Source organism: Pantherophis guttatus, chromosome 14 (genome assembly GCF_059756535.1).
Source record: "Pantherophis guttatus breed Tessera chromosome 14, ASM5975653v1, whole genome shotgun sequence".
Lineage (NCBI taxonomy): Eukaryota > Metazoa > Chordata > Lepidosauria > Squamata > Colubridae > Pantherophis > Pantherophis guttatus.
Window position 1 is genome coordinate 19,075,470 of NC_142076.1, and position 13,484 is coordinate 19,088,953.

A 13,484-nucleotide genomic window follows, 5' to 3' on the forward strand; every position below is an offset into this window, starting at 1 on the left:
AGCTGCTAAGCTATTAACCAGCCTCAAAGGCTGTGAATCTCACCAAAGATTAACAACAACAACAACAACAACAACAATAATAATAATAATATGAAGGTACTTAATGAAGGTACTTGGTTGATACCTAGGACGCTGGCAGCAACCCGCATCAACCATTAGCACCAGTTAATGGTATTTGTGATGCATTTTTGAATGTTCAGTTGACTGAGTTTCATGTTTAATGAATATAATAATAATAATAATAATAATAATAATAATAATAATAATAATAATAATAATAATAATAATTTCTGTTGGCTATCTTCTTGTCACCTTATTTCCTGCAACTTCCTTGACATTTTTTTCAAAAGTTAAGGTATGCAGAATTTTGCCCTTTCCTCGCAAACGACACAGCCTGTTTCTCGTCCTCATTGTGCTGGGATGAAAGCGGGAGAGAGTATAATCCAGTGTTTTCTCAATCTTGGTTACTTTAAAGCTGGTTGGGGAATTCTGGGAGTTAAAGTCTACCCATCTCCTAATGGCCAAGGTTTGAGAAACACTCAGTAATCCATTGTGCTTTGGGCTGCCTGATCTGCTTCTTAAAACAAGGGAAAGAAAGCTAGGTTTCTAGTCCTTATGAGGCCAGAGGATTTAAATCGGTTGCACTTCAAAGCAATATATATATATATATATATATGTGTGTGTGTGTGTGTGTGTGTGTGTGTGTGTATATGTGTGTGTGTGTGTGTGTGTGTATATATATGTGTGTGTGTGTATATATATATATATGTGTGTGTGTGTGTGTATATATATGTGTGTGTGTGTGTGTGTGTGTGTGTGTGTGTATATATATGTGTGTGTGTGTATGTGTGTGTGTATATATATATGTGTGTGTATATATATATGTGTGTGTGTGTGTGTGTGTGTGTGTATATATATATATATATATATATATATGTATATGTATATATATATATATATATTAAAAAAGAGAGGCTTTTGCAGCCCTGCAGAATTTCAGCAGTGTGTTAGTGTGTATATCCTTGGATATTAGACCGTCGGAGAATTTTGATCTGTTTGTTTCAAACTTCCTCTCCTGCCAATTGTTCTTTGGTCTGTGTTTCCTGGTCTTTAATTGCAGGCCAGTGTTATAAATATTGCACTTTTAGAATGGACTTTTCGTTCTTTTTTCTTTTTTGCATTTGAAACGATCGAAGGTTTTTAAAAAGCCTGCCTCGGTTTCTTGCTCGTCTTGTCTTGATGATGTATGTGCTATTTATAGGGAGAAAATACACTTTCTTTTGGATCGGCCTATCAAAGCTAGCAGCCGCCCTTTAAAAAAAAAATAAAATTAGAATAATACAATGGCCCCGCTTGTGAGGACTGAATTATTTTAAACCACGGCTTGCAAACAGCTTGGCCAAGTAAACCTTGTTGCTAAACTTAGAAGCCGGGTTATTTCATTTGATGAGGGATGGAGGTGGAGTAAAACAGAAAAAACAAGAGCTGTGTTACTCTGGGGCTCTGCTAAGGCAGTATTTATTCTTCATGTTAACTTTTCAAGAAATGAAAAACGGCCGTGGAAAAACAGGCGATGCTTTATGTCAGGAGAACTTGAGCTGGCTGTTGGAATTTAGAGAGAGGGAGATGGGGGGGGAGAGAGGGAAAACGAGAACGAGGGAGAGAGAATGAGAGAGAGAGAACGAGGGGGGGGGATGGGGAGGGAGAGAGAGAATGAGAGAACGAGAATGAGAGAACGAGGGAGAGAGACAGGGAGGGAGAGGGAGAGAGAGAACATGAGAGAGAGAATGAGAATGAGAGAGAACGAGGGAGAGAGACGAGGGAGAGAGACGAGGGAGAGAGAGAACACAAGAGAGAGAATGAGAAAGGGAACGAGAGAGAGAGAGAAAGAACGAGGGAGATTGACGGGGAGGGAGAGAGAACATGAGAGAGAGATAGAACGAGAATGAGAGAACAACGAGAGAGAACATGAGAGAGAGAGAATGAGAATGAGAGAATGAGAGAGAGAGAACGAGGGGGAGGGATGGGGAGGGAGAGAGAGAATGAAAGAGAACGAGAATGAGAGAATGAGGGAGAGAGACAGGGAGAGGGAGAGAGAGAACATGAGAGAGAGAATGAGAATGAGAGAGAACGAGGGAGAGAGACGAGGGAGAGAGAACACGAGAGAGAGAATGAGAAAGGGAATGAGAGAGAGAGAGAGAAAGAACGAGGGAGATTGACGGGGAGGGAGAGAGAGAACATGAGAGAGAGATAGAATGAGAATGAGAGAACAACGAGAGAGAACATGAGAGAGAGAGAATGAGAATGAGAGAACGAGGGAGAGAGATGAGGAGGGAGAGAGAGAACACGAGAGAGAGAATGAGAAAGGGAACGAGAGAGAGAATGAGAATGAGAGAACAAAAGAGACGAGGGAGAGAGAGAACATGAGAGAGAGAATGAGAGAGAAAGAGAACATGAGAGAGAGATAGAACGAGAATGAGAGAACAACGAGAGAGAACATGAGAGAGAGAGAATGAGAATGAAAGAACAAGAGAGAGAACACGAGAGAGAGAGAGAGAGAACGAGAATGAGAAAGAACGAGAGAGAGAACGAAGGAGAGAGATGGGGAGGGAGAGAGAGGGGGAGAGAATATAAGAGAGAGAGAATGAGAATGAGAGAGAGAGAGAGAGAAATCTGCCTTAGCTTGTAGCTAGACCTCTGCTCCTGGCCCAGCCTTATGGAGGTGATTGAGCAAGGTGCTAGTCCACATGTCAAGGGTTTGCTTTGTGCTTTGCCCCGTCATAATATGGTTTGGGCTTGGCAGGATGTGGTTTGCAGAACGAGATAAGGCCCGAGTGAAGGTGTAAGGCTGAATATATCCACCTGCATATCCTCTTCCCATTTAGACCTCATGCAAATTCACTAGGGTGAAATTAGGGTGTGGGAAAACAGGCCTCTCATTATAAATAAATTGTAACTTGGGTTAATATAAATGGTGACCATTTATAAAGATTCATAGGTAGAAACTGAAATGTACATTATTTCCCACGGCAGAAAGAAAAAAAGGAAAGGAAAAGAAAGGAAAGGAAAGGAAAAAGGAAGGAAGGAAGGAAGGAAAGAGAAAGAAAGAAAGAAAGAAAGAAAGAAAGAAAGAAAGAAAGAAAGAAAGAAAGAAAGAAAGAAAGAAAGAAAGAAAGAAAGAAAGAAAGAAAGAAAGAAAGAAAGAAAGAAAGAAAGAAAGAAAGAAAAAGAATTAGAGAGGGCGAAACTGATTGTTTTATCCATAGAAAAGATCATACAGGGAGTTTTCGAGTTATGGCCAGAATTGAGCCCAAACTTTGTGTTGCTAAGTGAAACATTTGTTAAGTGAGTTTTGCCGCACGTCGCGAGCTTTCGTGCCACAGTTGTTAAGTGAAGTCGGTAACACGGTTGTTAAATGAATCTGGCTTCCCCATTGACTTGGCTTGTTGTTAGAAGGTCACAAAAAGTAACCCGGGGAAACTACCACCGTCATAAATGTGAAACAAGCATCCGAATTTTGATCACGTGACTCTGGGGGAGGCTGCAAAGGTCATAAGTGTGAAAAAGGGTCATACGTCAGTTTTTTTCCCAGTGCCGGCGTAACTTCAAATGGTCACTAAACGAACTCTTGAAAGCCGAGGATTAGAGGATTACCCGTATGTGGTGAATTTTTGCAGATGGCAAACAATGACAAAATAAAACGCAAATGACTTGTTGGGGCTCTTGAAGAACTACTAGGAGAAAGGTAGTAGTAAGAATTTTCTGCTGGAACCGGAGAGCATGGAATGATTTCTTCCAAGATAACGAAGCCAAATCTAGATTTTTCCAGCTAAATCTATATAATAAACATATTTTTTTTTCCCATGGTGCAGCTGGTTCCTTTCTGTCCTTCAGCTAAACCGTCCTTGGCCTTGAGAAGATGGTTAGATGGTGGGAAGAGGACATAACCTTCTCTGCCAAGGTCCCCAAAAATCTAACCCTGGCAATGGACCAGAGCAGAAAAACCTTTGCATATTATTCTGAAGGCCTCTGCTCTTCCTCCGCTCACTGGGAAACCATCCTGGAGCGTAATCTCGGTGGAGGAGGAGGAGAAGAAGGTTTAAACTCTTAAGAGCTGTAGTGAGTGGCAAGATGGTGTCTGGATTATTTTCAGCTACCCAAGTAGAAAGACATTGTGGGGTTGGTTGAGTCTTGAAAGACTGCAAAAAGACTTCTGTTGGTTTGGTACAGTCTCTCGCAGGAAGTTTGCAGGCGAGAGCTTTGTTTTCCTTTTTTAATCTGAGTGTGTAATGTTTTTAAAAAATTATTTTTAATAAGGCAGCGCAAACAGCTACCAGACAGACACACGAACAAACAAACACATTGTGGTTATACAGAAAAAGGTCTGCCTACAGTGGTAGGGATTAAAATGGAAGGAAGGAAGGAAGGAAAAGAGTAAAAAGGAAGGAAGGAAGGAAGGAAGGAAGGAAGGAAGGAAGGAAGGAAGGAAGGAAGGAAAAGAGAAGGAAGGAAGGGAAATCCAGGAGCTTGGATAGCTCAGCAGACTAATGCATTGAAATTTAACTCCAGCTGTCTGCAATTAGAAAGTTCGAATCTCACCAGGCTCAAGGTTGACTCAGCCTTCCATCCTTTCTAAGGTAGGTAAATTGAGGACCCAGTTTGTGGGGGCAATAAGCTGACTTTGTATAAAATATACAAAAGTATGAAGGCTATTGCTTAACGCATTGTAAGCCGCCCTGAGTCTCCGGAGAAGGGCGGCATATAAATCAAATTAAAAAAACAAAAGAAAGAGAAGGAAGGAAGGAAAATAAGGAAGGAAAAGAGAAGGAAGGAAGGGAAAGAGAAGGAAGGAAGGGAGGGAGGGAGGAAGGAAGGAAGGAAGGAAAAGAGTAAGAAGGAAGGAAAAGAAAGAAGGAAGGGAGAAAGGAAGAAGGAAAAGAGAAGGAAGGAAAGAGAAGGAAGGAAGGAAAAGAAGGAAGGAAGGAAAAGAGAAGGAAGGAAGGGAAAGAGAAGGAAGGAAGGAAAAGAAGGGAGGAAGGGAGGGAGAAAGGAAGAAGGAAAAGAGAAGGAAGGAAAGAGAAGGAAGGAAGGAAAAGAGAAGGAAGGAAAGGAAAGAGAAGGAAGGAAGGAAAAGAAGGAAGGGAGGGAGGGAGAAAGGAAGAAAGGAAAAGAGTAAGAAGGAAGGAAAAGAAGGAAGGGAGAAAGGAAGAAGGAAAAGAGAAGGAAGGAAAAGAAGGAAGAGAGGGAGGGAGAAAGGAAGAAAGGAAAAGAGTAAGAAGGAAGGAAGGAAAAGAAGGAAGGAAGGGAGAAAGGAAGGAAGGAAAGGAAGGAAGTTGAGAAGGAAGGAAGGGAGAAAGAAAGGAAAGGAAGGAAGTTGAGAAGGAAGGAGGGAAGGAAATTGTTCATTTCATGTAATATCAGTCTAGAATTAATTCGATCCTTAAGCTTATCTAGACCAATTTGTCTGAACCTTTGGCCACTTGAAGATTGCGGAATTCAACTTCCCAGAAGAATTCCCCGGCCAGCGAAACTGTCTGGGGAATTCTGGAAGTTGAAGTCCACACCTCTTCAAGTGGCCAAAGGTTCTCCAGACAGTTCTCCACATGGGCTTCAGCGTCTCATTTTAAGACGCTCGTTTTCCAACCAAGAGAACCAGACACCCCCCCCCCCCCCGTGATCCGAATCCATTCCTCGGTCACCAGGAGGGAGGAGAAGTTTGAAGAGGACTTCTTGGAAGGGGATCTCCCAACGCCTTCTCCGCTTTTTTGCTTTCGGAGCGAAGGAAGCGTCGCCCAGTGGGTTGCCTTCACCATCTCCTGGAGAAGGCGGCGATGCGGTTTCCCATTTTTTTTTTTTTTTTGGCTACGAAGATTTTGGATGTTTGTGGAGGATAAATTTGGCAAGCTCGGTCTGTGGAGAGCAGATGGGTGGCTGCTGGCGTTTTCTGATTGCAAATGGGGAATTTCCCATTGCATCAGTTCTTGCTCAACCTTCCCGGAATAACTTAAGTAAGGTTTGTCTCCATTGCAACTTGTCTTTTAATGAAAGCGGGGACACCTTCAGAGGTGGGTGTGGCTGTTTTGTCACTCACTCGGGCTCTCTTTGGCTGGGTTCCCACCTTGAATGCAAAGGAGGTGCGTGTGGTGGAAACTCAGCCGTGGGCGACCTGGAGAGAGAGAGAAACCCTGGCATTGAATGGCTTGACATCCGGCGCGAAACCTTGCCAGGTCCATCAACCGGAGCTTTTGGGGGGGCCGGGGAATGGCTGAATGGAAGATCTGATGGGTTCCTGGAGATCTTGACTAGATTGTAAACGTAGATGAAGAGCAAATTTGGGGTGGGGAGGAGAAGGGAGCTGAGGGCTGAATCCGAAGTTGCAAGTCAGAAGGCCCCTCATGTGAATCTCGCTCTCTCTTTCTCTCTCTCTCTCTTTCTCTTATTTTCTCTCTCGTTCTTTCTTTCTTTCTTTCTTTCTTTCTTTCTTTCTTTCTTGTTCTCTCTATTTCTCATTCTCTCTCTTTTTCTTTCTTCTCTTTCTTTTTCTTTCTCATTCTCGTTCTCTTGTTCTCTCTCTTTCTTTCTCCTCTTGTTTTCTCTCTCGTTCCCTTTCTTGTTCTCTTTCTTATTCTCTCTCTCTCTTTAGTTCTCATTCTTTCTCTCTTCTTTCTTTCTTGTTCTCTTTCTTTCTCATTCTCGTTCTCGTTCTCTTTCTCTCTCTCTTGTTCTTCTCTCTCTTTCTCATTCTCTTTCTTTGGCTTGTTTTCTCTCTTGTTCCCTTTCTTGTTCTCTCTCTCTTTATTTCTCATTCTTTCTCTCTTTTTCTTTCTTGTTCTCTTTCTTTCTCATTCTCGTTCTCTCTTTCTTTCTCTCTCTCTTGTTCTTCTCTCTCTCTTTCTTTCTCCTCGTTTTCTCTCTTGTTCCCTTTCTCGTTCTCTTTCTTGTTCTCTCTTTTTATTTCTCATTCTCTTTTTCTTTCTTTTCTTTCTTGTTCTCTTTCTTTCTCATTCTCTCTCTCTTGTTCTCTCTCTCTCTCTCTCTCATTTTTTCTCCTCTTGTTTTCTCTATCATTCCCTTTCTTCCTTTCTCTCTTTCTCTTACTCTCTCTCTTGTTCTCTCTCTCTCCCCCTTCTCACACTCCAGTCTTCACCCATTCACCAGCCTTGCCAACTGCTTAAAGACGTCTTTTAGCCGATTAACTCTTCTGGGTTTAAAATGATTAAGCAATTAAGCAATTACCTTTATTGTGTTTACATCTTGCCCTTTCTCCAAAGAGGAGCACAGGGAGCATATTACCGTATATACACGAAGGTGGTAATTGCTTACCTGGATCTTGCGAGGTAGGCCAGATGGAGATGGGGGCACGGGGGGGGGGGGGCGGGCAAAGGATACGGATTGGCTAAGCCAGAGAGAGGTGGGGAGGGCTTAAGCTTGGTACCATGTAGCACTCGGCTTAGAGACAGTCCAGGAGGGGCTTTAAAATTTGGGGTGGGGAAAAATAAACCCCTTGGTTATCCTTAACCTTTCCTTGAAATCTAGCTTGTCCTGTTATTGGTTTGATGGGCGAATAAATCACCGGATGTCATTACTGCGATTTTTTTAAAAAAATATTTCCATAACTGTATTTCAGTCCAACTGGCTTCCTTCCTGTATCGGTATATTTAAATTAATTTAATTTTTCTGAGGAGGTTTCAGCTGGTGTTCCAAGAGCTTGGCGACCCCAAAGGTTAAGACTTCTGTGCCAACGTATGACGGTTTACCTTTCATTTTATTTTATTTTTTATTTTTCCGAAAGAGTTTTTGTTTAACGGGCGTGCTGGCTGATTAGTCATCCTCATAATCACCCTGCGGCATTTCATGTTATTAAACAACATCTGCTTATCTCACAGCCCTTGGGAAGGGCTGGAGAGGTAGACAAAAATGTCAGATCCCAGTCAAAATATATCTGGCTGTCTGTGCAAACCAGCCCTAATAATAGATTAAACGTATATGCCACTCAAACTCCCAGTGATTCTGATTAGCTAGGATGCTGTATGGAATCTTCACTTTATAGGCTGGCCATAAGGACTAGAAGCTTAATTTTTCCTTTAGAGGTGGAGGCTAAACTTTTCAAAGAGCTGCTACCCAATCATAAGCTGACAATAGACTAAATGTATATGCCACTCAAACTCCCAGTGATTCTGATTAGCTAGGATGCTGTATGGAATCTTTACTTTGTAGAGCCAATAAGGACTAGAAGCTTATTTTTTACTTTAGAAGCGGACTTTTCAACTTTTCAAAGAGCTGCTACCCAATCATGAGCTGACAAGGAGGAGGACCCGTTGTGTGACTCTTTCCTGTTGTTATTATTATTTAAATGACAATGCCACCAGACCCCAGAGCCTCTGGGTGTTTTTCAAATTATTCAAAACACGAAAAACAAGATATATATATATATAAAAGACCAGAAGTAAAAGGAAGGGCAGAGAGGGCAAAATAACAAAATTACGTAAAAATGAAAAGAAAGCCTTTCTGGACATTCTGGTTTTTCTTTGACAATGTTTCGCTTCTCATCCAAGAACCTTCTTCAGAACTTCTTCAAGGTCCATGGAGATTCTCCATCATCCAGGTCATGGTTGTTCCAAAGATGCTTTTTCAAGAGTTCAATTGGACTTTCTGGTTTTTCTTTGAAGACGTTTCACTTCTCATCCTACAAGCTTCTTCAGCTCTTCATCCAAGAGCTGAAGAAGCGTCTTTGGATGAGAAGTGAAACGTCTTCAAAGAAAAACCAGAAAGTCCAGCTGAACTCTTGAAAAAGCACCTTTGGGTCTTCACAGTATGCTTGAGAATTCCTTTCCAAAGTTCTCTTATGGGTGGTTTTGAGTTGGAGGGATGACCGAGGAAATGGAGCTCGTGGTCAGGTTGTGTGTCTATCAAACATTTGTTCATCCTGTGAAGCCACCCTGGTTCCTGACAGTTTTGCGTGTGGAATAATTGCTTCCTGGTTCCTCCCTTGGGGTGTCCTGGGAGCACGGAAAGTCAGATCTACTACTATAGAGAAAGGATGATACAACTGGAGTAGACGTGTCCCTTTTGAGGGTTCGTTGTGGTGTTGCACGACACAGGAGAAAATTTGGGAACGCTGCTTTTCCAGCTACAACAGGCCTGTGCAACCTTAGCTACTTTTAAGACCTGTGGATTTCAACTCCCAGAATTCCTGGCTGGGGAATTCTGGGAATTGAAGTCCACAGGTCTTAAAGTGGCCAAAATGGGACACCTCTGATCTTACAAACATGCGTTGGCATCCTTGTTGTTTGCAGAAGAAAAGTTGAATTTTCTTTCTTTTTTTTTTTGGCCGGAGGAAGCCCTTCCACCACATTTAGAGACCATATTCTAAATCTTGATCTGCAGAGATTTTGGCCAGCTGATTTGCTAACTCTTGCTTTGGTAGTTCACAAAAATCTTGTGTTTTCGTTTACTTTTATAAAATAAGTTTATTGCTATAAATAAACTCAAGGTGGAGAGCATCCCTAAAACTCTTCGTCTTTCAAATCTAAGGGTTAGACTAGAATTCCCCCATCTCCTGGTCATTGGCCCAGAGTCACTCAGCTGGCTCTCAGACCTAAAATGGGACTAGAACTCACCAAGGGTCATCCAGACTAAAACTCAGCTGATGCCTTCACTCGGGGGACTTTCATTTTGTTCTTTCTTTCTTTCTTTCTTTCTTTCTTTCTTTCTTTCTTTCTTTCTTTCTTTCTTTCTCCTTCCTTCCTTCCTTCCTTCCTTCCTTCCTTCCTTCCTTCCTTCCTTCCTTCCTTCCTTCCTTCCTTCCTTCCTTCCTTTCTTTCTTTCTTGATTCGATTTATATGCCACCCTTCTCCGGAGACGCAGGGCGGCTTACAATGCATTAAGCAATAGCCTTCATACTTTTGTATATACCTGCTTAGTAGAGCTTTCGGCCACCCCTAAGCGGTGTTCTTTTTTATACAAAGTCAGTTTATTGCCCCCACAATCCAGGTCCTCATTTTACCTACCTCGAAAGGATGGAAGGCTGAGTCAAACCTTGAGCCTGGTGAGATTTGAACTCGCAGTAATTGCAGGCAGCTGGTGTTACTTAACAGCACTTTAGTCTGCTGCGCCACCAATGCTCTGTTGTTGTTGAATAATGTTAATTTTTTTTTTACTTTTTTTTGCATTGGGTTCCCCTTCCCCTTTTTGTTCTCTATTCCTTTGATTGCAAAGGAATTGTGGGTTTTCGAAACAGCCGCTCAGTGAAAGTTCCCCCTTCTCTGAATTGCATAAGGGTTGTCTTCCGGACACCCTATTCCTTGCGGGTTGGGTTGCGAGACCACAACTCGGCCGGGCTGAAGGTCTTCTCTTATCAAGACCCAAAGGCGTGTCCCGCTCTTCCTCCTCTGGTTGACTTCCTCGCCTGTGACTCTGATCACTAAGCCCGCCGTGGGAGAGTCCGTCTCGAATTCAAGGGTTCCCGAGCCCCTAATGCCCTGCCGGATGGAAATGGCGAGCACCTGCAGACTCATTTCCTGAACCGGGGAGGGCTGGGGGTGTGTCAGCTGGTGCCTGGGGTTGGGAATCGATCAAGAAGTAGGACGTTGGGCTTTGGACTTCCCTTCGGTGGCTTCCAAGTACAAAAGGCGGAAGGAATTGAGGAAGCCGAATGTTCAGTCTCCGTTCCTCGGCCGCTTTCAGAAATGTTGGGGTTTTAGAGGGATGACGTTGCTAACGGCCATCATTTCCATCCTTTTTTATTTTATTTTTTTGGCCCCTTATATTTCTGACAAAACAAATGGAGGGAAGGGAGGGAGGGGGAGAAGGCAGGATCAGAAGGAAAGTTGAACAGCCCAACTCTGGCTTCTTTCTTAATGGAGCTTTAGTAGAAAGAAAATACAAAAAAGCAAAGGGGGGGGGAAAAAAGGAAGAAATTAGAGGGGGAGGGGAAGGAAAAGGGCAGGGAGAAAGCAACATGGTGTGTGTGGGAGGGGGAGGGGCGTGTTGTTGAATCCTGAACTGACCTGTGAATTTTTCTTCTGTTTCAGGTTTTTCCCACCTGCCGAGTGGTCTCTACCCCTCATACATTCCTTTGAGTCACCTGGAACCCCACAGCACAGGGAATCCCTTACTTGCTCAGCTGAGTCAGCACAGCCTCTTCGAGACCCCAAAAGGTTAGTCCGTCCTTCCTTCCTTCCTTCCTTCCTTCCTTCCTTCCTTCCTTCCTTCCTTCCTTCCTCCCTCCCTCCCTCCCTCCCTCCTTCTCATTTCCATCCCCTCCCTCCCTTCCTCCATCCCTCCCTTCCTCTTCTCATTTCCATCTCCTTCCTTCCTCCCTTTTCTCATTTCCATCTCCACCCTCCCTCCCTCTTCTCATTTCCATCTCCTTCCTTCCTTCCTTCCTTCCTTCCTTCTTTGCCATTTTAGCTGCAACTTAGAGGTTGAAACCATCTGTTCCAAGGTCAAAAAACATCTGGTAGGTTGGTAAAGTAGGGATGAGTTGGGATGTTTTAGGGTCAGCACACGTCATCCTTGAAATGTTTTGTACACTTGGATTTGCGTGACCAAAGAGAATTGACCTCAATCTGCTGTCCCCCCCTCCCTTTGATTTACAGATGGATTTTACCTTGCTGGGCACGCAGGACAAGCTGCCTTGCACGCCCAGGCCACCCCATCCAGGGCAGCCCCCAACCCTGCCTCCAGCGCCCTGCTCCACGAAAAGGACTTTGGGCATCCACACAGGACCTCCAAGGACGGCCCCAAAGACCTCGGCGGGAAGGACCGCTCTTACAGAAGCGACCTCTCCTTGTCCCTGGCCAAGAAGGAGGCCAAGCTACGTGAGGAGTCCCGGCCTCACAGCGTGGTGGACCTCACCCAGGACACCAAGCCTGAGACCGAGAGGAAAACGAACGGATTTGAAAAGTCCGTTAAGGTTGGGGAACGCTTGTCTCCCTTCCTGGCGGAACACTTGTCCAATCGGGGGGTCTTCAGCGGAGAACCAAAGTCCAAACACCCACTTCAGACCTCTTCACTCAGCAACTGCAACATGACCGGAAGCGCCCAGGGCTCCGAGCTGGACCGCTGTCCCAAGGACCTCAGCAGACACGATGAGAATGTGAGGCCTCCTCCTTACGTCTACTCCGATCGAATAAAGAAAGTCGACTCCGCCATGAGTTCGGTTGCCGCCTTGCACGTGGCCTGCAGCTGTCCTTCTCCAGCTCAACCAGGGAAGCTCCCCCCGCCCTCGGCCTTCCCTCCCCAGCCTATCCATCCCAACATGTACACCATCTTCCCCTTGGCCAAGGAGTCCGGGAGGGAACACAAGGTCATCGCGCCCACCTTCGTGCCTTCCCTCGAGGCCTACGACGAGAGAAACGGCCCCATTCAGATTGCCTCCCAAGCCCGGGACAACACCAAACTGAAGGAGAAGGAGGTTCCTACTGCCACCCGAGTTGGGGTCTTGCAGGCGGTCCCCGAGAGGTGTCTGACGGATGCTTCTCGCAACCTTTTGGCTCAGGAGTTCTCCATCCATGCAGATGCCAAGCGGATGGAGATCCTGCGGGAGAAAAATTCGGTGATCAGGGCCAACTCCATGGTCTTGAAGAAACAGGGGGCTTCAGAAACCTTCTTGAACAGGCCAAGGTTGAACTCCCCCGAAAACAGGGAGTACCTCCCTTTGAAGGACTTGCCCAAAGCTGGCTTGGAGGCAGAACATCGCTCCTGCGAGCGGGACCGTTTTCAAAGACCCGGCTGCAAAGAAGCAGTGAAGATCTATGGCACTTTGGACACCTCTTCTTCTTCCTCCTCTTCTTCCTTATCCTCTTCCTCCCGCCAGCATTTAGATCCCAGCCAACAGCTGAAGCCTCCTGAACAAAAATGGAAGCCTTTTGAAATGGGCAATTTTGCCACCACCCAGATGGCTGTTTTGGCTGCCCAACACAACCATGCCAACCGGGTGGAGGAGGAGGTCAAGAAAACCTACCTGGAACCCAGCAACCTGCAGAGGTCCTCCGTGGTAGGAGGCCGGAGCGTGGCAGACAGCCTCCACGCTCCCACGCATGGGGAAGGATCTGCCATGCAAAGTCTCATCAAGTACAGCGGGAGCTTTGCTAAGGAGGCATCCGCACGGCAGGGGGGTGGCAAGAAAAGTCCTTTTGGGGGTCTGGGCAACATGAAGTTGGACCCTGGTCAACAGTCTTCACCCAAGCTCCAGCAGCTGTTGTCCCACCAAGCTGGCAAGCAGCTGAAGAAGGAACCAGAACGACCCGAAAGTGCCAAGTCTTTTGGACGAGAGAGCATTGGATCTCAAGGAGAGGTGGAAGTTAGACATCTCCCCGTTGGCATCGCGGTGGCGGTGGCCCGTCAGAAGGACAGCAGCAGTGGCAGCAAGCTGGGGCTCATGGACCGCGACCGCTCCTTGAGTAATGTTAAAGGTAGGCTGTGGGCAGGGAAGCATCCAGCTCTGGATGGGACAGTTGCAACTCCTGGATTGGCCGTAT

At 45.1% G+C, this 13,484-nt stretch overlaps 1 protein-coding gene across 6 annotated transcripts in view; it reads left to right on the forward strand.

The window, feature by feature from the left end:
* Positions 1 to 13,484, forward strand: part of TNRC18 (trinucleotide repeat containing 18) — a 72,869-nt gene that overhangs the window by 13,192 nt on the left and 46,193 nt on the right. For all 6 annotated transcript variants that reach the window (XM_087878642.1, XM_087878646.1, XM_087878644.1 and 3 more), the window contains exons 3-4: positions 11,034 to 11,159; positions 11,601 to 13,418. In XM_087878642.1, coding sequence (XP_087734768.1) covers positions 11,034 to 11,159; positions 11,601 to 13,418 — 1,944 coding nt within the window. The remainder of the gene's footprint in view (positions 1 to 11,033; positions 11,160 to 11,600; positions 13,419 to 13,484) is intronic.